The 26,472-nt window shown below is 43.7% G+C and overlaps 3 protein-coding genes across 6 annotated transcripts in view; 1 reads left to right on the forward strand and 2 right to left on the reverse strand.

Moving 5' to 3' along the window:
• LOC106572954 (mdm2-binding protein) overlaps positions 1 to 11,997 on the reverse strand; it is a 50,461-nt gene extending 38,464 nt beyond the window's left edge. For all 3 annotated transcript variants that reach the window (XM_045719291.1, XM_045719290.1, XM_045719289.1), the window contains exons 1-3: positions 11,818 to 11,997; positions 11,533 to 11,647; positions 6,486 to 6,608 (exon numbers count right to left, since the gene is read on the reverse strand). In XM_045719291.1, the coding sequence (XP_045575247.1) occupies positions 6,486 to 6,608; positions 11,533 to 11,647; positions 11,818 to 11,987 (408 nt within the window). In that variant the 5' untranslated portion in view covers positions 11,988 to 11,997. The remainder of the gene's footprint in view (positions 1 to 6,485; positions 6,609 to 11,532; positions 11,648 to 11,817) is intronic.
• Positions 11,998 to 12,312: 315 nt separating this feature from the next.
• On the reverse strand, positions 12,313 to 15,423 carry LOC106594975 (mdm2-binding protein). Its single transcript, XM_045717771.1, has 6 exons — positions 15,231 to 15,423; positions 14,976 to 15,059; positions 14,759 to 14,832; positions 13,118 to 13,260; positions 12,440 to 12,499; positions 12,313 to 12,316 (listed from the first exon to the last, which is right to left on the reverse strand). The coding sequence occupies exons 1-6, from the start codon at positions 15,406 to 15,408 to the stop codon at positions 12,313 to 12,315; spliced, it is 543 nt and encodes a 180-aa protein (XP_045573727.1). The 5' UTR covers positions 15,409 to 15,423.
• A 48-nt stretch (positions 15,424 to 15,471) lies between these two features.
• Positions 15,472 to 26,472, forward strand: part of LOC106606163 (39S ribosomal protein L13, mitochondrial) — a 36,902-nt gene continuing 25,901 nt past the window's right edge. Inside the window, exons 1-4 of one of the 2 annotated variants that reach the window (XM_045719293.1) lie at positions 15,472 to 15,756; positions 16,122 to 16,245; positions 18,775 to 18,868; positions 19,103 to 19,163. In XM_045719293.1, coding sequence (XP_045575249.1) covers positions 15,730 to 15,756; positions 16,122 to 16,245; positions 18,775 to 18,868; positions 19,103 to 19,163 — 306 coding nt within the window. In that variant the 5' untranslated portion in view covers positions 15,472 to 15,729. The remainder of the gene's footprint in view (positions 15,757 to 16,121; positions 16,246 to 18,774; positions 18,869 to 19,102; positions 19,164 to 26,472) is intronic. The other variant, XM_045719292.1, reaches the window with a different exon arrangement.

Genomic DNA, 26,472 nt, shown 5'->3' on the forward strand with positions numbered 1-26,472 from the left:
GTTAACCCACTGTTCCTAGGCCATCATTGTAAATAAGAATTCGTTTTTAACTGACTTGCCTGGTTAAAGGTTAAATAGAAAGCGGAAGCCGTTATGCTGATATTTAGTTGGCATGTTTCAATACTTTCATTGACCTCTAACTTTACAGCAATGTCAGCTTTGTTCAACGACTGTATCAGGTAATATCAGACTGTGTGCAGCTAGGCCAGTTTAATAAGTATCTGGCATAGCTTTCACCCTATCAGCTCCCCCCCTCTCCAGAGCTCTGGCCCGGGATTAGCTCCAAATCCCATTTCCCAAACAAGGGACAGAGACAGCTCCTTCACAGGTCACCGTAAACAGATAGAATTCCATCGATGCAAAGGCTGCTTTCTGCTTTTCTCCTCAACCTCAGCCCTGCAAACTAAGAGTAGAAAATACCTAAATACTTTCATTAATAGCAACTCCAAGTAGGCCTAAAGCTAAGCTTCCTGAAAGTGCAGTAATGCATCTGCTTTAGGATGAGTCACATCTAAATACAGACATGGAGTTACAGCTGGCCTGGGAGTTACAGCTGGCCTGGCCTGGGAGTTACAGCTGGCCTGGCCTGGCCTGGGAGTTACAGCTGGCCTGGCCTGGCCTGGGAGTTACAGCTGGCCTGGCCTGGCCTGGGAGTTACAGCTGGCCTGGCCTGGGAGTTACAGCTGGCCTGGCCTGGCCTGGGAGTTACAGCTGGCCTGGCCTGGCCTGGGAGTTACAGCTGGCCTGGCCTGGCCTGGGAGTTACAGCTGGCCTGGTCTGGCCTGGGAGTTACAGCTGGCCTGGCCTGGGAGTTACAGCTCTGCCTTTGAGTTCACACTGAGGTTCTCTGGTGGGAATTGTCAGGAGCGAGGGGAGGCAAGAGGGGATTGGACATATGGTCCTGGGTTCTTTGAGAGGTGAGGTGGATTCTTCATAGAGGGTGCACTGACTACTATAGAGCCTATACACACACAGTACACCAAACACACCATATCCCCTATCTAGTACACCACACACACCATATCCCCTATCCACACAGTACACTACACTAGAGGTTTCGACCGATTAATCGGAATGGCCGATTAATTAGGGCCGATTTCAAGTTTTCATAACAATCGGTAAATCTGTATTTTTGGACACCGATTTGCCAATTTAAAAATATATATTTTTACACACCTTTATTTAACTAGGCAAGTCAGTTAAGAACACATTCTTATTTTCAATGACGGCCTAGGAACGGTGGGTTAACTGCCTTGTTCAGGGGCAGAACGGCAGATTTTTACCTTGTCAGCTCGGGGATTCAATCTTGCAACCTTACGGTTAACTAGTCCAATGCTCTAACCACCTGCTTTACATTGCACTCCACGAGGAGCCTGCCTGTTACGCGAATGCAGTAAGAAGCCAAGGTAAGTTGCTAGCTAGCATTAAACTTATCTTATAAAAAAACAATCAATCATAATCACTAGTTAACTACACATGGTTGATGATATTACTAGTTTATCTAGCCTGTCCTGTGTTGCATATAATCGATGCAGTGCGCATTCGCGAAAAAGGACTGTCATTGCTCCAACGTGTACCTAACCATAAACATCAATGTCTTTCTTAAAATCAATACACAAGTATATATTTTTAAACCTGCATATTTAGCTAAAAGAAATCCAGGTTAGCAGGCAATATTAACCAGGTGAAATTGTGTCACTCCTCTTGCGTTCATTGCACGCAGAGTCAGGGTATATGCAACAGTTTGGGCCGCCTGGCTCGTTGCGAACTAATTTGCCAGAATTTTACGTAATTATGACATAACATTGAAGGTTGTGCAATGTAACAGGAATATTTAGACTTAGGGATGCCACCTGTTAGATAAAATACGGAACAGTTCCATATTTCACTGAAAGAAAAAACGTTTTGTTTTCGAGATAATAGTTTCCGGATTCAACCATATTAATGACCTAAGGCTCGTATTTCTGTGTGTTTATTATATTATAATTAAGTCTATGATTTGATAGAGCAGTCTGACTGAGCGGTGGTAGGCACCAGCAGGCTCGTAAGCATTCATTCAAACAGCACTTTCGTGCGTTTTGCCAGCAGCTCTTCGCAATGCTTCAAGCATTGCACTGTTTATGACTTCAAGCCTATCAACTCCCAAGATTAGGCTGGTGTAACCAATGTGAAATGGTTAGCTAGTTAGCGGGGTGCGCGCTAATAGCGTTTCAAACGTCACTCGCTCTGAGACTTGGAGTAGTTGTTCTCCTTGCTCTGCATGGGTAACGCTGCTTCGAGGGTGGCTGTTGTCGATGTGTTCCTGGTTCGAGCCCAGGTAGGAGCGAGGAGAGGGACAGAAGCTATACTGTTACACTGGCAATACTAAAGTGCCTATAAGAACATCCAATAGTCAAAGGTATATGAAATACAAATCGTATGGAGAGAAATAGTCCTATAATTCCTATAATAACTACAACCTAAAACTTCTTACCTGGGAATATTGAAGACTCATGTTAAAAGGAACCACCAGCTTTCATATGTTCTCATGTTCTGAGCAAGGCACTTAAACGTTAGCTTTCTTACATGGCACATATTGCACTTTTACTTTCTTCTCCAACACTTTGTTTTTGCATTATTTAAACCAAATTGAACATGTTTTATTATTTATTTGAGGCTAAATTGATTTTATTGATGTATTATATTAAGTTAAAATAAGTGTTCATTCAGTATTATTGTAATTTACATTTTTATAAATAAAATAAAAATCGTCCGATTAATCGGTACCGGCTTTTGTTTGGGCCTCCAATAATCGGTACCGGTGTAAAAAAATAAATAAATCATAATCGGTCGACCTCTACACTACACACACACACACACACACCATATCCTCTATCCACACAGTACACCACAAACACCATATCCCCTATATAGTGCACTACTCAGACACCCCATTCCCTACAGTACACTACACACACCATATCCCCTATATAATGCACTACTCACACCATAAGCCCTATACAGTACACTACACACACCATATGCCCTATACAGACCATATACCCTATATAGTACACTACACACACCATATGCCCTATACAGTACACTACACACACCATATGCCCTATACAGTACACTACACACACCATATACCCTATATAGTACACTACACACACCATATGCCCTATACAGTACACTACACACACCCTATCCCCTATATAGTACACTACACACACCATATGCCCTATATAGTACACTACACACACCATATGCCCTATACAGTACACTACACACACCCTATCCCCTATATAGTACACTACACACACCATATGCCCTATACAGACCATATAACCTATATAGTACACTACACACACCATATGCCCTATACAGTACACTACACACACCATATGCCCTATACAGTACACTACACACACCATATACCCTATATAGTACACTACACACACCATATGCCCTATACAGTACACTACACACACCCTATCCCCTATATAGTACACTACACACACCATATGCCCTATATAGTGCACTACCTTGAACATCCTCCACCACAACACCCACCTCTCTCCTTTAGTTCCACAGAGACAACAGATGGTTAGTCATGGTCTCAACAACACCATAAACACAGATCAGCACAATCACTTTTACTACAATCACACTCTCCCAGAACAACAACAATAATAATAATCATAGATACTGCCTGGCATGGAACTAAAAGGAATTTACCGACACTAGCTAATCAATATGGGTGTTATAAATCAGCTGGGTGTACCACAAGTAAACAGTCCAACAGTTTAATAACTGAGCGTGTGTGTGTGTCCGTCGCTACATAGAACAGCCATGATTCATCTGTAGTGGAAAAGTCATTAGAGCAACACTCTGGTTTTTATGGCAGCAGAGCCTGGAGAGAAAAGACAGCAACATGGACAGTAACTGAGCTCACTCCCTCGCTCTCTTTCTCCCTTTCTGTCACTCGCTCTGTTTCTCCCTCTCTCTCTCTGACAGAAACACCAACCGTGTTAGATGGCTGAAGCTAAATATTTTATTTGTATTTTATTAAGCAGTGTTTTATTGAAAAAGTGTGATTAATGGATGTCTGAACACCTTTAGGGCTCTGTAGGAGCGGGAGTTTGAGTCTGCTTTTAACCCCTAAAACAACTGATAGTATTAAAAGCTGTGTAAAAACAAATGTGTTTACATAGCAGTGTCTCAGTGAGAAAAGATGCTTACTCTGGTGGTAGGACAGTGAGTCAGTAGCTGGTAGAACTGGAAGGTTGGAGGTAGGGTAGGACAGTGAGTCAGTAGCAGACAGAACTGGAAGGTTGGAGGTAGGGTAGGACAGTGAGTCAGTAGCAGACAGAACTGGAAGGTTGGAGGTAGGGTAGGACAGTGAGTCAGTAGCAAACAGAACTGGAAGGTTGGAGGTAGGGTAGGACAGTGAGTCAGTAGCAGACAGAACTGGAAGGTTGGAGGTAGGGTAGGACAGTGAGTCAGTAGCAGACAGAACTGGAAGGTTGGAGGTAGGGTAGGACAGTGAGTCAGTAGCAGACATAACTGGAAGGTTGGAGGTAGGGTAGGACAGTGAGTCAGTAGCAAACAGAACTGGAAGGTTGGAGGTAGGGTAGGACAGTGAGTCAGTAGCGGACAGAACTGGAAGGTTGGAGATAGGGTAGGACAGTGAGTCAGTAGCAGACAGAACTGGAAGGTTGGAGGTAGGGTAGGACAGTGAGTCAGTAGCAGACAGAACTGGAAGGTTGGAGGTAGGGTAGGACAGTGAGTCAGTAACTGGTAGAACTGGAAGGTTGGAGGTAGGGTAGCACAGTGAGTCAGTAGCAGACAGAACTGGAAGGTTGGAGGTAGGGTAGGACAGTGAGTCAGTAGCAGACAGAACTGGAAGGTTGGAGGTAGGGTAGGACAGTGAGTCAGTAGCAGACAGAACTGGAAGGTTGGAGGTAGGGTAGGCAGTGATAAGGGATAAGATTGGGTAGGATAGGATAAGGTGGGGAAGGACAGGGTAGATTAGGATTAGAGGTCGACCGATTAATTAGGTCCGATTTCAAGTTTTCATAACAATCGGAAATTTGTATTTTTGGACGCCCGATTTGGCAGATATTTTTTTTTTTAGACCTTTATTTAACTAGGAAAGTCAGTTAAGAACACATTCTTATTTTCAATGACGGCCTAGGAACGGTGGGTTAACTGCCTTGTTCAGGGGCAGAACGACAGATTTTTACCTTGTCAGCTCAGGGATTCAATCTTGCAACCTTACGGTTAACTAGTCCAAAGCTCTAACCACCTGCTTTACATTGCACTCCACGAGGAGCCTGCCTGTTACGCGAATGCAGTAAGAAGCCAAGGTAAGTTGCTAGCTAGGATTAAACTTATCTTATAAAAAACAATCAATCATAATCACTAATTAACTACACATGGTTGATGATATTACTAGTTTATCTAGCCTGTCCTGTGTTGCATATAATCGCTTAGGTACACGTTGCTCCAACCATAAACATCAATGCCTTTCTTAAAATCAATACACAAGTATATATTTTTAAACCTGCATATTTAGTTAATATTGCCTGCTAACATGAATTTATTTTAACTATGGAAAATGTGTCACTTCTCTTTTAAACAGAGTCAGGGTATATGCAGCAGTTTGGGCCGCCTGGCTCGTTGCGAACTGTGAAGGTGGGGTAGGATGGGATAAGGTGTGGTAGGATAGGGTGGAGTAGGATGGGATAAGGTGGGGTAGAATAGGGTGGGGTAGGATATGATACAGTGGGGTAGGATATGGTAGGGTAGGATAAGATAGGGTGGAGTAGGATGGGATAAGGTGGGGTAGTATCGGGTGGGGTAGGATAAGATAAGGTGGGGTAGGATAGGATAAGGTGGGGTAGGATTGGTAGGGTAGGATAAGATAGGGTGGAGTAGGATGGGATAAGGTGGGGCAGTATCGGGTGTGGTAGGGTAGTATAAGGTGGGGTAGGATGGATGGGGTAGGATAGGATAGATATGGTAGGGTGGGGTAGTATATAGGGTAGAGTAGGATAACCTGGGGTAGGATAGGATAAGGTGGGGTAGGATAATGTGGGGTAGGATAGGGTTGGGTAGGATAGGATAAGGTGGGGTAGGATAGGATAGGATGGGGTAGGATAGGATAGATAGGGTAAGGTGGGGTAGTATAGATAGGGTAGAGTAGGATAAGGTGGGGTAGGATAAGGTGGGGTAGAATAGGATAGATAGGGTAGGGTGGTATAGATAGGGTAGAGTAGGATAAGGTGAGGGGGTATCAGGTGGGGTAGGATAGGATAAGGTGGGGTAGGATAGGATAAGGTGGGGTAGGATTAGGTAGGGTAGATTAGGATAGATAGGGTAGGGTGGGGTAGTATAGATAGGGTAGAGTAGGATAAGGTGGGGTAGAATAGGATAGATAGGGTAGGGTGGGGTAGTATATAGGGTAGAGTAGGATAAGGTGGGGGGGTAGGACTACTCACCTCTGAGTGTAGGTTGTGGTCAGAGTTGTTATGGGATCCTGGATCAGAAGGCAGCAGGCTGTACCATGTCTCTCTATCCTGGGCTCTGAGGGAGAAGCCTTCAAACCTCACCTCAGAGGCAAACTGTTAGACAGCGCAGGAGAGAAATCAATAGGACAGCATCGTTAGGGAACTCAAACTGGGTTTCCATTTTAGAAAAGAGATTTCCCAAGACAGCCTGTACTCACTGTAATCAATGTCTAGGGTCTGTTTTAGTGAGGTCCCGGGGGATTCCCAAGACATTTTAAGAGAGTTTAAGCTAATTTACTGCATTTCTATACAATTTAAAAACAAAAAAAAATGCTATTTTGGAGAACAGAAAAAATGACACCAGCCTTTATCACATTGGTTATGGTGAGCGATTAGTGCTTTCTGAGGTTGGTTCAGTTTCATTACAAAAACAATTATCATGATTTTCGATTTAGTTTATTTTGTTAAACCTGCACTATGCAATCTGTGGGTTGAATGCTGGAACACAGAATAAAACAATTCATAAAATTCCCATGATGGTAGTGACTGCCCATTAATGATTCACATTACTTTAATAAAATATTTCAGTTGTCTATATTACATTTGCTTTCTTTGATGACTTTATAATTTCATTCGGTCATCATCTCATCACTATAGAGCTGCTACCTATGCTGTCTACCAAAATCCATATCTTATTAGTTCTTCAAAGTAAATAAGGCATACTTGTATGACTGCTGAATACCAACTATCAATCACTTAGATCATGGATTTTCAGGTAGAGATTCCTTCGAAGTAACTTCCCTCTATCCCTCTCGATCGCACGTTCTTCTGTATCTTCTCTTCCACTCCACGTCTTGCGCCACACAGACCGGACAAGTAGGCGAGCAATGGATTATGGTCATTGTAGTTAATTACTATGTTGTTTTCTGTGCTAAATTATGTAGAATATTGGCCTGTTGGTAACTACAACTCCCTACTACATCCCACAGTTGCACTTGATCAGATTTATCTCTAGAGAAACTGAGCATTGAGCTCACCAAAAAAAATACAAATAATGGAATTCAAATAATTGAACAGATATTTGTATTATGTAGTTCTGTCCTTGAGCTGTTGTGTATTAATGTTGTGTATTATGTCATGTTTCATGTTCTGTGTGGAACCCAGGAAGAGGAGCTGCTGCTTTCTCAACAGCTAAATGGGGATCCTAATAAAATACCGAATATGAAAAATGTTGGTCCAATCAGTTGTTTAAAAACCGAAAAACAAGATAAATTTCATACACCTAACCTATTAGCTATACAACTAGCCACTACACATTACCTCACATTAACTCAGCACCAGGATTAAAAACTATCATTTAATACAGACATAGGGATCTGTTAGCAGAAAAAGTATTTTATTAACAAAAAGGTAAACAAATATATTTGCTTTACAGAACTTTTGTTGTTGTTGCAGTTTTACAGCTAATTTCCTGCAATTCTACACATTTTGCCATGGGGTGGGGAGACATTCTTTTCCATTTTAAAGCACATTTTCTGCAAGTGAACACATTTTGCCATGACTTATTCCATGTTAACATGATTTTTGAGTAAGATTGACTAACACAATCAAATGGGAGCTCCCTGGAGGTCAGGGCCCCTGGGTACGTCCCATGCGTGCCTAGTGGATAATTCAGATTACTACAAGTTTAGATAACTGGCTAGACTAAAACATGTGTTACCTTTTTAACTGATATGGGCTAATTGAGTGAATGTCAGTGAGTGACATAAAACATAACAACTTCTGATGCACTACCAAGTTAAGAAATTGCACCTTGTGTATTCTACTATTCTAACTCTCAACAATATATCTAGACCCCGACTGACTTTCTTCATTAGAAAAAAATGACCAAGGTCCGGACCTCAGTGTCCTCAAATGTAGCTACGGCCCTGTCAACGTCCTATGGAAAACCCTAATTACACTGTAACAGCTGAGCTGACGTCTTCTGAAGGATGGAAAGGGGAAAGGTCAACTCTAGAGAGGAAGTTGTGTTGTAAAGTTGCACATCTAAAATGTGTGATCTTGACATGGCAAAAATACACTCTAATCAAAAGAACATTAAAAAGGCTAAATTCACAACACGTCTATCAACTCTCATTGAGTACAAGCAGTACCAAGACGGAGGATCTACAATCAATAACGGTTGAGTCATGAAAGCAGCGGTGGAGACTGGGGTTTGGGTTCAGGGCCAGGAACAGCAGGTTCTCATGCCCCCCTGTGTGCCAGTCAGGGGGCTGGGTGAAGAGGTTAGTAACCCTGGCAGTGGTCCAGTGTGCCAGCCAGGGGGCTGTGGATTTGCAGTGACCCTTAACCCCTGTCTCCGGGCCCAGCAAGGCCTCCAGAGAGAAGAGCCCTTCATTAAAGCCCTAGGCTTGGCACACACTGAGCACCCTGACCCACACATGACCCCTATACATTCTCTCAGGGCAGCATAATCTACAGTGCATTCAGAAAGTATTCAGGCCACTACCCTTTTGTTACTTAGCCTATTCCCCCTCAGGAGACTGAAAAGATTTGGCATGGGTCCTCAGATCCTCAAACGGTTCTAGAGCTGCACCATCGAGAACATCCTGACTGGTTGCATCACTGCTTGGTATGGCAACTGCTCGGCCTTCGACCGCAAGGCAGGGTAGCAGGGTAGCCTTGTGGTTAGAGCGTTGGACTAGTAACCGAAAGGTTGCAAGTTCAAATCCACCAGCTGACAAGGTAAAAATCTGTCGTTCTGCCCTGAACAAGGCAGTTAACCCACTGTTCCTAGGCCGTCATTGTAAATAAGAATTTGTTCTTAACTAGTTAAATGAAGGTAAAATAAAAACTACAGAGGGTAGTGCATATGGCCCAGTACATAACTGGGGCCAAGCTTCCTGCCATCCAGGATCTCTATACCAGGCGGTGTCAGAGGAAGGCCCTAAAAATGGTCAAAGACCCCAGCCACCCCAGTCATAGACTGTTCTCTCTGCTACCGCATGGCAAGCGGTACAGGAGCACCAAGTCTAGGTCCAAGAGGCTTCTAAACAGCTTCTATCCCCCAAGCCATAAGACTGCTGAACATCTAATCAAATGGCTACCCAGATTATTTGCATTGCCCCCCCGCCCCTCTTTTACACTGCTGCTACTCTCTGTTATTATCTATACATAGTCACTTTAATAACTCTACCTACATATACAAATTACCTCGACTAACCGGTGCCCCCGCACATTGACTCTGTACCGGTACCTCCCTGTATATAGCCTCGCTATTGTTATTTTACTGCTACTTTTTAATTATTTGTTACTTTTATTTCTTGTTCTTTTTCTTCTTTTATTTATTTTTATTCTTAAAACTGCTTTGTTGGTTAGGGGCTTGTAAGTAAGCATTTCACTGTAAGGTCTACTACACCTGTTGTATTCGGCGCATGTGACAAATAAAATTGATTTGATTTATTCTAAAATGAATTAAATAAAAAAAATATGTCTCAATCTACACATAATACCCCATAATGACAAAGCAAAAACAGTTTAGAAATGCTTGCAAATGTATTAAATATAAAAAACAGAAATACCTTATTTACATAAGTATTCTGACCCTTTGCTATGAGACTTGAAATTGAGCTCAGGTGCATCCTGTTTCCATTGATTATCCTTGCAATGTTTCTACAACTTGTTTGGAGTCCACCGGTCTTAAATTCAATTGATTGGACATGATTTGGAAAGGCACACACCTGTCTATATGGTCTCACAGTTGACAGTGCATGTCAGAGCAAAAACCAAGCCATGAGGTCAAAGGAATTGTCTGTAGAGCTAACGGGACAGGATTGTGTCGAGGCACTGATCTGGGGAAGGGTACCAAACAATTTCTGCAGCATTGAAGGTCCCCAAGAATACAGTGGCCTCCATCATTTTTAAATGGAAGAAGTTTGGAACCACCAAGACTCATCCTAGAGCTGGATGCCTGGCCAAACTAGGCAATCAGGGAAAAAGGGCCTTGGTCAAAGAGGTGACCAAGAACCCGATGGTCACTCTGACAGCGCTCCAGAGTTCCTCTGTGGAAGCCACTCCTCAATAAAATGCACATGAAAGCCCGCATGGAGTTTGCCAAAAGGCACCTAAAGACTCTCAGACCATGAGAAACAAGATTCTCTGGTCTGATGAAACCAAGATTGAACTCCTTAGCCTGAATGCAAAGTGTCACATTTGGAGGAAACCTGGCACCATCCCGACAGTGAAGCATAGTGGTGGCAGCATCATGCTGTGGGGATGTTTTTCAGCAGCAGGGACTGGGAGGCTAGTCAGGATCAAGGGAAAGATGAACGGGCCAAAGTACAGAGAGATCCTTGATGAAAACCTGCTCCAGAGCGCTCAGCACCTCAGACTGGGACGAAGGTTCACCTTCGACCCTATGTACACAGCCAAGACAACGCAGGAGTGGCTTCCGAACAAATCTCTGAATGTCCTTGAATGGCCCAGCCAGAGCCCGGACTTGAACCCGATCAAACATCACTGGAGAGACCTGAAAATAGCTGTGCAGTGACGCTCCCCATCCATCCTGACAGAGCTTGAGAGGCTCTGCAGAGAACAATGGGAGAAACTCCACAAATATAGCTGTGCCAAGCTTGTAGCGTCATACCCAAGAAGACGCAAGGCTGTAATCGCTGCCTAAGATGCTTCAACAAAGTACTGAGTAAAGGGTCTGAATACTTATCTAAATGTGATATTTATTTTGTTAATACATTTGTAAAAACATCTAAACCTGTTTTTGCTTTGTCATTATGGGGTATTGTGTGTAGATAGAGGGGGGAAAAACTATATAATCCATTTTAGAAAAAGGCTGTAAACGTAACAAAATGTAGAAAAAGTAAATACTTTCGGAATGCACTCTACATCATATTGTAATACTTCAAATACACCTACTTTCCTTTCGCATTGCTGATTTACTAACATACACCCCTAGTGGTCAAGTATATGGATACAACAGTCAAAATACTTGTATAAACCATTCTGACTGACTAAATAATCTTACCTTTTTCTCTCTGATGAGAACACCTCCTCTCCATAACTCCCTCTCATCAATACAGGTCATGATGCTACTGGGATCTACTACTCTGGCTGACAGGTTGGAGGCTGGCTTCTGCCACCTGGAGGAACAAGTAAAGAAGGATAGACATCAGTTGATCTATGTATTTAGCCATTCAACAACTCTATGCTGCCCTCTAGTGGTAAAATGGAGATCACACAGGTACAACTGCTGAGAGGATTCCAGTGTCAAGCGGACTCGTCATTTTGTATAATGGTTCTTTGTCCTTACCCAGCTTGGTGTTCAGTCACTATGGTCATCTTGGCTGAGTGCCATGTCTGCATGTGTTTCAACGAGCCAATCACAGGGAGGAAGTCCTTCAGCTTAGGAGCTTCTTCAGCAAAACCCAGAAATATCACATCTAGCAGAGCTTTTCCTGGAGGAGAAACAGAGTCAGCCATAAAACACCTAGTAAACTGACAAATATTATTACATCTAGGAGAAACAGAGGGGAACAGTCAGCCATAAAACACCTAGTAAACTGACAAATATTATTACATCTAGGAGAAACCGAGGGGAACAGTCAGCCATAAAACACCTAGTAAACTGACAAATATAATTACATCTAGGAGAAACAGAGGGGAACAGTCAGCCATAAAACACCTAGTAAACTGACAAATATTATTACATCTAGGAGAAACAGAGGGGAACAGTCAGCCATAAAACACCTAGTAAACTAACACAAATATCAGATCTAGCAGAGTTTTTCCTGGGAGAGAAACAGAGTCAGCTATAAAACACAACACAAGCCCAGGCATGTAGGTAATATAGAGAACTCCTGGATAAGATACATGAATATAGAGGACTCTTTCTCGGTCTGGCCAAATGAACCAAGGTGAATGGAGTGAGTTACCTGGAGGGGGGAAGCTTGTCTGATAACTGGTGTAGTCCCTCTGCTGCCTCTTCATACAACCTGCAGTCATCCCAAATCAGAACTTTATTCATACAACTATTCATTTATTCACCACTGACAGGGCACTACATTTCAATACAGCCAGGAAATGGGATATTTACAAGTTCTAGAACATCTCAGAGGAAATAAGGTAAGCTTTGTATGTTTGCTTAAACACTGCAGAAGTAGTATTAAAGAAGAGCACAGAGCTGGGATGTGCAACAGAATTAAAACAGGGCTCTATGCTGACATGTTTTACAAGGAGCACATGTGCTCCTAAGTTGAAACATTTAGGAGCACAAAAATAAAATATTTGAGAAAGAGTGATTTAATGATAAGAAATGACTAAACGTTTTTGGGGTGTTCTATGCTAAATCAAGCACAATGTACCCTCAAATATTTGAGTCACTTAGGCGAGACAAAAATGTTCAGCTGGCCCTTTATGGGGTGGGAGGTTGCCGTGGTAACGGTGAAACTCGCATGTCTGACTGAGACCGAATCTCCGGTCACTTCGTACTTGTACATTTTACTCGCACATGTGCTCATACTTGACTTTTGCAGTTCGTACACACATCTATTTATAGTTGTAAATGTAAGTCCAATGGTGGCACTGTAGAGCCCTGTGAACATCACTCATACTGTGTCTGCTGTGGTTCAGGCTGGTCAGTCTTCTCCTCCTGGTCATCCAGAGCACTGAGACAGGCCTCCATAGTGCTGGGGCTTTCCTCCTGGTCATCGTTCTTCTGATAACTACCCAGCTCCTCCCACTCTGTACTGCAGAACTACAACCAGAAACAGGAAGGATGGCAGTCAGTCAATGTGGTCAATAGGTGATGACAGTCAGCCAATAGGTGATGACAGTCAGTCAATGTGGTCAATAGGTGATGACAGTCAGCCAATAGGTGATGACAGTCAGTCAATGTGGTCAATAGATGATGACAGTCACCCAATAGGTGATGACAGTCAGTCAATAGGTGATGACAGTCAGTCAATGTGGTCAATAGGTGATGACAGTCAGCCAATAGGATGACAGTCAGTCAATGTGGTCAATAGGTGATGACAGTCATCCAATAGGTGATGACAGTCACCCAATAGGTGATGACAGTCACCCAATGTGGTCAATAGGTGATGACAATAACCCAATAGGTGATGACAGTCAACCAATAGGTGATGACAGTCAACCAATGTGGTCAATAGGTGATGACAGTCAGTCAATAGGTGATGACAGTCAGTCAATGTGGTCAATAGGTGATGACAGTCAGCCAATAGGTGATGACAGTCAGCCAATGGGTGATGACAGTCAGTCAATGTGGTGAATGGGTGATGACAGTCAGTCAATGTGGTCAATAGGTGATGACGGTCAGCCAATAGGTGATGACAGTCAGTCAATGTGGTCAATAGGTGATGACAGTCAGTCAATGTGGTCAATAGGTGATGACAGTCAGTCAATAGGTGATGACAGTCAGTCAATGTGGTCAATAGGTGATGACAGTCAGCCAATAGGTGATGACAGTCAGCCAATGGGTGATGACAGTCAGCCAATGGGTGATGACAGTCAGTCAATGTGGTGAATGGGTGATGACAGTCAGTCAATGTGGTCAATAGGTGATGACGGTCAGCCAATCGGTGATGACGGTCAGCCAATAGGTGATGACAGTCAGTCAATGTGGTCAATAGGTGATGACAGTCAGCCAATAGGTGATGACAGTCAGCCAATGGGTGATGACAGTCAGTCAATGTGGTCAATAGGTGATGACGGTCAGCCAATCGGTGATGACGGTCAGCCAATAGGTGATGAGTCAGTCAGTCAATGTGGTCAATAGGTGATGACGGTCAGCCAATAGGTGATGACGGTCAGCCAATAGGTGATGACGGTCAGCCAATAGGTGATGACGGTCAGCCAATAGGTGATGACGGTCAGCCAATAGGTGATGACGGTCAGCCAATAGGTGATGAGTCAGTCAGTCAATGTGGCCAATAGGTGATGACAGTCAGCCAATGTGGCCAATAGGTGATGACAGTCAGCCAATGTGGCCAATAGGTGATGACAGTCAGCCAATGTGGTGAATACGTTTGAGGACCCCCCCCAAAAGAAACAGAAGACTGTGATGAATGTGTCATGTGTAACTGATGAAATGGTTGGATGTTGTGTTCAACAGTAGAAGCTGCTTGTGGAGCAGGACATAGGCAGACATCTCCAGTGTAAACACAAAGAAGGACAGAGTAGGGGCAGAAAGACATCCCTGACTAATACAAGACATCCCTTGACATGACACTTACCTGAGATGTCCCATGGCATGCCTGGACAGCAAAATACCACCTCTGTGAGGCTGGACCACCACTCAGAGAGCAGGCTTAGGAGGCAGATGAGAAAGATGACGGAATCACAATTAGCAAATATTACTTAACCCCTTACAATATTTAAAAGCAGGTAGACACATTGCAATCGTTTCTGCAAGCAAGACACCTAACACACACAAACGATACATTGGCTTACCTGGAAACAGAGAAACCCTCCTTTTTGAAGGACAACTGGAGATGTTCCCCAGTTTATCATAGATCTGTTTGGCAGCCTCCAACGCTGTAAAATAAACGATTACAATCATTCAAGAAGTTATGACTTACATTTACAAGAACACCACCATTCCTCATAGTATGTTTATTATCCTTTCTACTATAGATGGCTCTGCTGCCTACTACAGTACAGTAACTTAACTAATCCGAGTCCGCTACAAAGGTATCGTTAACGTACCCTTAACGCATTTATCCTCTTCTTGGTTAAAAGAAACAACTAGCACGTACCGATCCATTCCTCTGAATACTCTACCATCAGTGTTCAATATAAATGTAAATAAAAAGTTGTGTGGACTTCTTTTCGTATTATCAAATTCATTTCCGCGCGCTCTCTCTGGTGAAACGGAAGTTGTCATCTAGAGTGCTGGTGACGTCAAGGCGCGACTTCAAAATACAACCGGCGGGAAAATACATTTTTAATGACCATGACCGATATTATCAAAACCAAATATTGTTTTGCATATTCTTTGATGGGTTTCTCCCTAAAATATACCAATATCATCGGTTACATATTAGTAACCGAAAATGTATTACTTATCCATTCAGGATTTCAGGATCAGATTAACAATTTGGACCCAGGAACTGAGTTTTTATCCATGTTTCGACTCAAGACAACGCTGCACCATCTGCTCACATTGGGGGTCAATCTGAAATGATGTGCTCGTAATTCATGTAGTATGTCCAGTTTTACTAAATCTGCCCAGGTAATACTTTACTTTTACACATAACCACATGTGATCTCATTTTATTTAGAACTAGCATTAAATGTGTCACTGTTAGTTATATGCAAAACTCATCGCTTTCCGATGGTACATGTAGCTAACGCTAGCTAGCTATCCGCAATCTGTCCAGCTAGCTAATCTCTTTATTAAATCGTAGTCTTAAATTACAGTGGGATATTTTCTTGCAATGATTTATAGTATGAATTGAATCCGTGTGCCCAAGCCAGCCTGCAGCGACATGTTTGTGTCTTGAGAGCTGACAACTGTGTGTTGATGAGGGATGCTGTGCTACTACTGTGTCTGAAACTCTGAATTGACTTGATCTCTCTCTATTCCCCTTTATTCAGCAATGGGCTACCTTTGCCAGGTCGTGGTACCTGATAGACGCTCGGATGCAGCCTCCAGGGAAGATTGCCACTATGTGTGCAATCAGGCTACAGGGGAAACACAAACCTATCTACCATGCACTGAGTAAGTAGACGGCTAGCTAGTATGCCCATTTAGAAATGTACGAATGATGTGTTTTCCTGAATGTGTGTGACTGTGCAATGCAGTTGATTTGAGTATTTCATTTGATGTTTCCTTCACAGCCAGCCAGGACACGTTCTCTATATTCAGAGATGTTTTTGCAGCTATAACAATGACCACATGGTGGGGCTAAAGGATCACTGTGAAACCAATAGACCACAACTATGCACATAACCAGAAGGCTCAGATAGTACCCACCACTTATTTTTCATCAACCGCCTTCAGCATTCTTTCAAAACCTGTGTCTCTTCACACTAATTTAATAGAATTTTATTTGACTGTGAGGTGAATGACTCATCACCTGATGTAAATGTCCATGTGTAAACCTTTATTGAACGAGGCAAGTCCAGTTAAATTCTTATTTACAATGACGGCCTACCCCGGCCAGCGCTGGGTCAATTGTGCGCCGCCCTATGGGATTCCTAATCACGGCCGGATGTGATACAGCCTGGATTCGAACCAGGTACTATAGTGACGCCTCTTGCACTGAGATGCAGTGCCTTACACCACTGCGCCACTCGGCAGCCCCTCGGGATAGAGAACCATGTCCGTTACTTTCCCCTCATCCCTGGAGCTGTGCTCTGTTAACGGCTGTGTGTGGCCAGGGACCCTGAGGGATAGAGAACCCTGTCCATTACTTTCCACTCATCCCTGGAGCTGTGCTCTGTTAACGGCTGTGTGTGGCCAGGGACCCTGAGGGATAGAGAACCCTGTCCATTACTTTCCACTCATCCCTGGAGCTGTGCTCTGTTAACGGCTGTGTGTGGCCAGGGACCCTGAGGGATAGAGAACCCTGTCCATTACTTTCCCCTCATCCCTGGAGCTGTGCTCTGTTAACGGCTGTGTGTGGCCAGGGACCCTGAGGGATAGAGAACCCTGTCCATTACTTTCCCCTCATCCCTGGAGCTGTGTTCTGTTAATGGCTGGAATCATATTCTATTAAATGTTTCATGCTGGTTGTTGAATGACCATTCAAACTAAGAAGGGGTTAATTCTCTTGTTTTATACAGTACCAGTCAAAGGTTTGGACACACCTACTCATTCAAGGGTTTTTCAAAAAAAAATTATATTTTCTACATTGTAGAATAATAGTGAAGACATCACAACTATGAAATAACACATGGAATCATGTAGTAACCAAAAAAGTGTTTATCAAATCAAAATATATTTGATATTTTAGGTTCTTCAAAGTAGCCACCCTTGATGACAGCTTTTCACACTCTTGGCATTCTCTCAGCCAGCTTCACCTGGAATGCTTTTCCAACAGTCTTGAAGGAGTTCCCACATATGCTGAGCACTTGTTGGCTGCTTTTCCTTCACTCTGTGGTCCAACTCATCCCAAACCATCTCAATTGGGTTGAGGTCGGGTGATTGTGGAGCCCAGGTCATCTGATGCAGCACTCCATCACTCTCCTTCTTGGTCGAATAGACCTTACACAGCCTGGAGGTGTGTTGGGTCATTGTCCTGTTGAAAAACAAATGATTGTCCCACTAAGCCCATTCCAGATGGTATGGCGTATCGCTGCAGAATGCTGTGGCAGCCATGCTGGTTAAGTGTGCCTCGAATTCTAATTAAATCACAGACAGTGTCACCAGCAAAGCACCCCCACACCACCTCCTCCATGCTCCATTCACCTACTCTGCGTCTCACAATGACAGAGTGGTTGGAACCAGAATTCTAAATGTTGGACTCTTCAGACCAAAGGACAGATTTCCACCGGTCTAATGTCCATTGCTCGTGTTTGTTGGCCCAAACACGTTTGTTCTTATTGGTGACCTTTAGTAGTGGTTTCTTTACAGCAGTTCCACCGTGACGGCCTGAACATCAACTGTTCTCCTCTGAAAGGTTGATGTTGAGGTGTGTCCATTACTTCAACTCTGCACATTTATTTGGGCTGGTAATTCTAATGAACTTATCCTCTGCAGCAGAGGTAACTCTGGGTCTTCCTTTCCTTTGGCGGTCCTCATGAGAGACAGTTTCATCATAACACTAGATGGTTTTTGCGACTGCACTTGAAGAAACGTTTAAAAGTTCTTGAAATTTTCCGGATTGACTGACCTTCATGTCTTAATGTAATGATGGACCCCTCTGAATCAGAGAGGTGCGGGGGACTGCCTTAATTGACATCTAGGTCATCAGCGCCTGGGGAACAGTGGGTTAACTGCCTTGCTCAGGGGCAGAACAACAGATTTTTACCTGTCAGCTCGGGGATTCGATCCAGCAACCGAAACGCTCTAACCACTAGGCTACCTGCAAGTCAACCACTTAGTCATCTATCATTCTCTACCCATATATCTAATTCAGAAACCACTTTTTTGTGGTGGCAGGCAATGGAATGATGAATCTTTTCCTGTTTTCCTTGATCATCTTTTGAAAGGACCTAAAGAACATCCCTTGGAACATGTCAGCAAAATGTGTTTCTATAGAGTTGGTGATGTTTCCTAATGAGCATGTGTCTCTGTGTTCCTCAGGTGATGTTGGAGACCATGTAGTAGTCATGAACACCAGACACATAGCCTTCTCTGGGAACAAATGGGAACAGAAGATGTACTCCTCTCACACCCAGTAAGGCCTTGCTCAGACTGTCTGTCTGTTACACATGGAATAACCAGTGAACACGAGCGAGTGTTATTCTGTACCTGTGTTTACTCATCAATCAAGAAGAACTTCATTGAAACATGAAGCATGTGAACTGATCTGTGTAATGAGGGATGTGGTTGACTAAGCCTATGTGTGTAAAGTTGATTGTCATACAAAAGTGTGCCTTCCTCAAAATTCAGTTTTGTTTCTTTCCCAAAGGTACCCGGGTGGATTTAAACAAGTCACAGCCACCCAGCTACATTTGAAAGACCCCAAAGCGGTAAGTATTGCGAGTCAGTTTATTAGGTACACCTGTCTAGCACCGAGTCGGACCACCCTTTGCCTCCAGAACAGCCTGAATTCTTCGGGACCATTCCACAGGGATGCTGGTCCATGTTGACGCGATGGCATCACACAGTTGCTGCAGATTGGATGGTGGTACACCACAGCCACCAGCCTGTACCGTTGACACCAGGCAGGATGGGTCCATGGACTCTGCCATCAGCATGACTCAACAGAAACCGCGGTTCGTCGGACCAGGGAATGTTTTTCCACTCCTCAATTGACCAGTGTTGGTGATCATGTGCCCACTAGAGCCACTTCTTCTTGTTTTAGCTGATAGGAATGGAACCCGGTGTGGTCGTCTGCTGCAATAGCCCATCCATGACAAGGATCGACTAGTTGTACGTTCTGAGATGCCGTTCTGCACACCACTGTTGTACTGTGCTGGTATTTGTCTGTTTGTGGCCCGCCTGTTAGCTTGCACGGTTCTTAGCCTTCTCCTTCCACCTCTCTCATCAACGAGCTGTTTTACAGGACTGCAGCTGACTGGATGTTTTGTGTTTGTCTCTCCGTTCTCTGTAAACTCTAGACATTGTCGTGTGTGAAAAGCCCAGGAATGCGGCCATTTCTGAGACACTGGATCCGACTCGCCTGGCACCGACGATCATACCGCGCTCAACGTCGCTTAGGTCGCTGGTTCTGCCCATTCTAACGTTCAATAGAAGGGTAACTGAATGCCTCGATGCCTGTCTGCCCTGCTTTATATAGCAAGCCACAGCCACGTGACGACTCACTGTCTGTAGGAGCGATCCATTTACGTGAACAGGGTGGTGTACCTAATAAACTGACCGGTTAGTTAACTACTGTTTTATTTGTGGGCTACTGCAGTCTGTTTGGAAACACTGAATAAACACTGTCCTCTCAGGTGTACCTATACAGTAACTTCAGCCTTTAAAGTTTCATTCCTAGGCCTGGATAAAGCTGCATTTCATAAGTCATCAAAATGTCAGAATTGCATGGCTTTCAGGTAGGAGTTGCATTTTGTGTTGCTGTTTTGTATCGATTCTATTTTTTTATTTGATGAAATATGAGCTATCCCACAGTTGTGTGACGTGTTCTGTCTATAAACGTTAGAAATGGCTCGCTGGTGTGAGCGAGAGAGAATGAATTATGGTGTAATTAATTGTCTGTCCTTGTAAGTCTCCCGTCCCTCCCATTCCTCTGGTTCCAGAGAGGTAGTGTTCTCCTGCAGAATCATCAGGGAGGATTTTAGACGTGTGCTTTTCAGACAGACACTTGTGTATTATCACAGACACACAGGATCTCTGCTGATGCAGGTCTGTCAGACGATTAGACCTTTAGGAGAGTGTCTGCTGTAATCTGGGGAAAGGCCTAGCTGGGTGTGCAGGAAGATAAAGGAGCAGCAGCACAGCTTCTAAATAAAACTAAACCCATTTCAGCTTGAATTCGGCTATATATGTTTTCTCTCCTCTCTGCCTTGCTCTTATTTAGATAGATGGTGTTAATAATGTTTTAGTGTATACTTTTTGTTTGTGTTGCCTCAAATACATGAATGTTTCAACAGTGCCATCCCAAGTGGTTCACTGAGGAAATGTACCTATAGCTAAGCCCACATATATATTAATGAAATGTACCTATAGCTAAGCCCACATATATATTAATGAAATGTACCTATAGCTAAGCCCACATATATATTCCCACATATATATTAATTAAATGTACCTGTAGCTAAGCCCACATATATATTAATTAAATGTACCTATAGCTAAGCCCACATATATATTCATTAAATGTACCTATAGCTAAGCCCACATGTATATTAATTAAATGTACTATAGCTAACCCACATATATATTAATTAAATGTACCTGTAGCTAAGCCCAAATATATATTAATTAAATGTACCTGTAGCTAAGCCCACATATATATTCATTAAATGTACCTGTAGCTAAGCCCACATGTATATTAATTAAATGTACCTATAGCTAACCCCACATATATATTAATTAAATGTACCTGTAGCTAAGCCCAAATATATATTCATTAAATGTACCTGTAGCTAAGCCCACATATATATTCATTAAATGTACCTGTAGCTAAGCCCACATATATATTCATTAAATGTACCTATAGCTAAGCCCACATATATATTCATTAAATGTACCTGTAGCTGACTGCCTGCCTGCCCCCAGGCCTCCCCAGCTCTGGCCTGCAGCCTCTCAACCCTCATCGCCCCCTAGCCCTCTCCAAATCTCCTCTCTCAAATCAAATTCAAATCAAATCAAATTTATTTTTATATAGCCCTTCGTACATCAGCTGATATTCTCAAAGTGCTGTACAGAAACCCAGCCTAAAACCCCAAACAGCAAGCAATGCATGTGAAAGAAGCACGGTGGCTAGGAAAAACTCCCTAGGAAAAACTCCTTAGAAAAGCCAAAAACCTAGGAAGAAACCTAGAGAGGAACCAGGCTATGAGGGGTGGCCAGTCCTCTTCTGGCTGTGCAGGGTGGATATTATAACAGAACATGGTCAAGATGTTAAAATGTTAAAATGTTCATAAATGACCAGCATGGTCAAATAATAATAATCATAGTAGTTGTCGAGGGTGCAACAAGCACGTCCGGTGAACAGGTCAGGGTTCCATAGCCGCAGGCAGAACAGTTGAAACTGGAGCAGCAGCACGGCCAGGTGGACTGGGGACAGCAAGGAGTCATCATACCAGGTAGTCCTGAGGCATGGTCCTAGGGCTCAGGTCCTCCGAGAGAAAGACAGAAAGAGAGAAAGAGAGAATTAGAGAGAGCATATTTAAATACACACAGGACACCGGATAAGACAAGAGAAATACTCCAGATGTAACAGACTGACCCTAGCCCCCGACACATAAACTACTGCAGCATAAATACTGGAGGCTGAGACAGGAGGGATCAGAAGACACTGTGGCCCCATCCGATGATACCCCGGACAGGGCCAAACAGGCAGGATATAACCCCACCCACTTTGCCAAAGCACAGCCCCCACACCACTAGAGGGATGTCTCCAACCACCAACTTACCGTCCTAAGACAAGGCCGAGTATAGCCCACAACGATCTCCGCCATGGCACAACCCAAGGGGGGCGCCAACCCAGACAGGAAGACCACGTCAGTGACTCAACCCACTCAAGTGACGCACCCCTCCCATGGACGGCATGGAAGAACACCAGTAGGCCAGTGACTCAGCCCCTGTAAAAGGGTTAGAGGCAGAGAATCCCAGTGGAAAGAGGGGAACCGGCAAGGCAGAGACAGCAAGGGCGGTTCGTTGCTCCAGCCTTTCCATTCACCTTCACACTCCTGGGCCAGACTATACTTAATCATAGGACCTACTGAAGAGATAAGTCTTCAGTAAAGACTTAAAGGTTGAGACTGAGTCTGCGTCTCTCACATTGGTAGGCAGAACATTCCATAAAAATGGAGCTCTATAGGAGAAAGCCCTACCTCCAGCCGTTTGCTTAGAAATTCTAGGGACAATTAGGAGGCCTGCGTCTTGTGACCGTAGCGTACGTGTAGGTATGTACGGCAGGACCAAATCGGAAAGATAGGTAGGAGCAAGCCCATGTAATGCTTTGTAGGTTAGCAGTAAAACCTTGAAATCAGCCCTTGCCTTAACAGGAAGCCAGTGTAGGGAGGCTAGCACTGGAGTAATATGATCCAATTTTTTGGTTCTAGTCAGGATTCTAGCAGCCGTATTTAGCACTAACTGAAGTTTATTTAGTGCTTTATCCGGGTAGCCGGAAAGTAGAGCATTGCAGTAGTCCAGCCTAGAAGTAACAAAAGCATGGATTAATTTTTCGGCGTCATTTTTGGACAGAACATTTCTGATTTTTGCAATGTTACGTAGATGGAAAAAAGCTGTCCTTGAAACAGTCTTGATATGTTCTTCAAAAGAGAGATCAGGGTCCAGAGTAACGCCGAGGTCCTTCACAGTTTTATTTGAGACGACTGTACAACCATCCAGATTAATTGTCAGATTCAACAGAAGATCTCTTTGTTTCTTGGGACCTAGAACAAGCATCTCTGTTTTGTCCGAGTTTAAAAGTAGAAAGTTTGCAGCCATCCACTTCTTTATGTCTGAAACACAGGCTTCTAGCGAGGGCAATTTTGGGGCTTCACCATGTTTCATTGAAATGTACAGCTGTGTGTCGTCCGCATAGCAGTGAAATTTAACATTATGTTTTCGAATGACATCCCCAAGAGGTAAAATATATAGTGAAAACAATAGTGGTCCTAAAACGGAACCTTGAGGAACACCGAAATTTACAATTGATTTGTCAGAGGACAAACCATTCACAAAGACAAACTGATATCTTTCCGACAGATAAGATCTAAACCAGGCCAGAACTTGTCCATGTAGACCTATTTGGGTTTCCAATCTCTCCAAAAGAATGTGGTGATCGATGGTATCAAAAGCGGCACTAAGATCTAGGAGCACGAGGACAGATGCAGAGCCTCGGTCTGACGTCATTAAAAGGTCATTTACCACCTTCACAAGTGCAGTCTCAGTGCTATGATGGGGTCTAAAACCAGACTGAAGCGTTTCGTATACATTGTTTGTCTTCAGGAAGGCAGTGAGTTGCTGTGCAACAGCTTTTTCTAAAATTTTTGAGAGGAATGGAAGATTCGATATAGGCCGATAGTTTTTTATAATTTCTGGATCAAGATTCGGCTTTTTCAAGAGAGGCTTTATTACTGCCACTTTTAGTGAGCTTGGTACACATCCGGTGGATAGAGAGCCGTTTATTATGTTCAACATAGGAGGGCCAAGCACAGGAAGCAGCTCTTTCAGTAGTTTAGTTGGAATAGGGTCCAGTATGCAGCTTGAGGGTTTGGAGGCCATGATTATTTTCATCACTGCGTCAAGAGATATAGTACTAAAACACTTTAGTATCTCCCTTGATCCTAGGTCCTGGCAGAGTTGTGTAGACTCAGGACAATGGAGCTTTGGAGGAATACCCAGATTTAAAGAGGAGTCTGTAATTTGCTTTCTAATGATCATGATCTTTTCCTCAAAGAAGTTCATAAATTTATTACTGCTGAAGTGAAAGCCATCCTCCATTTGCGAAGGCTGCTTTTTAGTTAGCTTTGCGACAGTATCAAAAAGAAATTTTGGATTGTTCCTATTTTCCTCAATTAAGTTGGAAAAATAGGATGATCGAGCAGCAGTGAGGGCTCTTCGATACTGCACGGTACTGTCTTTCCAAGCTAGTCGGAAGACTTCCAGTTTGGTGTGGCGCCATTTCCGTTCCAATTTTCTGGAAGCTTGCTTCAGAGCTCGTGTATTTTCTGTATACCAGGGAGCTAGTTTCTTATGACAGATGTTTTTAGTTTTTAGGGGTGCAACTGCATCTAGGGTATTGCGCAAGGTTAAATTGAGTTCCTCGGTTAGGTGGTTAACTGATTTTTGTCCTCTGACGTCCTTGGGTAGGCAGAGGCAGTCTGGAAGGGCATCAAGGAATCTTTGGGTTGTCTGAGAATTTATAGCACGACTTTTAATGCTCCTTGGTTGGGGTCTGAGCAGATTATTTGTTGCAATTGCAAACGTAATAAAATGGTGGTCCGATAGTCCAGGATTATGAGGAAAAACATTTAGATCCACAACATTTATTCCATGGGACAAAACTAGGTCCAGAGTATGACTGTGGCAGTGAGTAGGTCCAGAGACATGTTGGACAAAACCCACTGAGTCGATGATGGCTCCGAAAGCCTTTTGGAGTGGGTCTGAATATTAGAATATTATCTGCTATGACTACAAGATCCGATAGGAATTCAGGGAACTCAGTGAGGAACACTGCATATGGCCCAGGAGGCCTGTAAACAGTAGCTATAAAAAGTGAGTGAGTAGGCTGCATAGATTTCATGACTAGAAGCTCAAAAGACGAAAACGTCATTGTTTTTTTTTTTGTAAATTGAAATTTGCTATCGTAAATGTTAGCAACACCTCCGCCTTTGCCGGATGCACGGGGGGGTATGGTCACTAGTGTAACCAGGGGGTGAGGCCTCATTTAACACAGTAAATTCATCAGGCTTAAGCCATGTTTCAGTCAGGCCAGTCACATCAAGATTATTATCAGTGATTAGTTCATTGACTATAACTGCCTTGGAAGTGAGGGATCTAACATTAAGTAACCCAATTTTGAGATGTGAGGTATCACCATCTCTTTCAATAATGGCAGGAATGGAGGAGGTCTTTATACTAGTGAGATTGCTAAAGCGAACACCGCCATTTTTAATTTTGCCCAACCTAGATCGAGGCACAGACACGGTCTCAATGGGGGAAAGCTGAGCTGACTACGCTGACTGTGCTAGTGGCAGACTCCACTAAGCTGGCAGGCTGGCTAACAGCCTGCTGCCTGGCCTGCACCCTATTTCATTGTGGAGCTAGAGGAGTTAGAGCCCTGTCTATGTTCGTAGATAAGATGAGAGCACCCCTCCAGCTAGGATGGAGTCCGTCACTCCTCAACAGGCCAGGCTTGGTCCTGTTTGTGGGTGAGTCCCAGAAAGAGGGCCAATTATCTACAAATTCTATATTTTGGGAGGGGCAGAAAACAGTTTTCAACCAGCGATTGAGTTGTGAGACTCTGCTGTAGAGCTCATCACTCCCCCTAACTGGGAGGGGGCCAGAGACAATTAATCGATGCCGACACATCTTTCTAGCTGATTTACACACTGAAGCTATGTTGCGCTTGGTGACCTCTGACTGTTTCATCCTAACATCGTTGGTGCTGACGTGGATAACAATATCTCTATACTCTCTACACTCGCCAGTTTTAGCTTTAGCCAGCACCGTCTTTAGATTAGCCTTAACGTCGGTAGCCCTGCCCCTGGTAAACAGTGTATGATCGCTGGATGATTAGTTTTAAGTCTAATACTGCGGGTAATGGAGTCGCCAATGACTAGGGTTTTCAATTTGTCAGAGCTAATGGTGGGAGCCGTCGGCGTCTCAGACCCCACAACGGGAGGAGTAGAGACCAGAGAAGTCTCGGCCTCCGACTCCGACTCGCTTAATGGGGAGAACCGGTTGAAAGTTTCTGTCGGCTGAATAAGCGACACCGGTTGAGCATTCCTACAGCGTTTCCCTCCAGAAGCCATGAGAAAGATGTCCGGCTGCGGGGACCGTGCGAGGGGGTTTATACTAACGTTACTATCTGTACTTACTGGTGGCACAGACGCTGTTTCATCCTTTCCTACACTGAAATTGCCCTTGCCTAACGATCGCGTCTGAAGCTGGGCTTGCAGCACAGCTATCCTTGCC

Source organism: Salmo salar, chromosome ssa05, assembly GCF_905237065.1.
Source record: "Salmo salar chromosome ssa05, Ssal_v3.1, whole genome shotgun sequence".
NCBI lineage: Eukaryota > Metazoa > Chordata > Actinopteri > Salmoniformes > Salmonidae > Salmo > Salmo salar.

Excerpts from the sequence above, each read along its gene's own strand:
- LOC106594975 (XM_045717771.1), bottom strand. The coding sequence starts at position 15,408 with ATGACAACTTCCGTTTCACCAGAGAGAGCGCGCGGAAATGAATTTGAT. Across the intron at positions 15,060-15,230 it reads AGAGGATAAATGCGTTAAGG|CGTTGGAGGCTGCCAAACAG; the intron begins GTACGTTAACGA and ends TTTATTTTACAG. Across the intron at positions 13,261-14,758 it reads CATGCCATGGGACATCTCAG|TTCTGCAGTACAGAGTGGGA; the intron begins GTAAGTGTCATG and ends TTCTGGTTGTAG.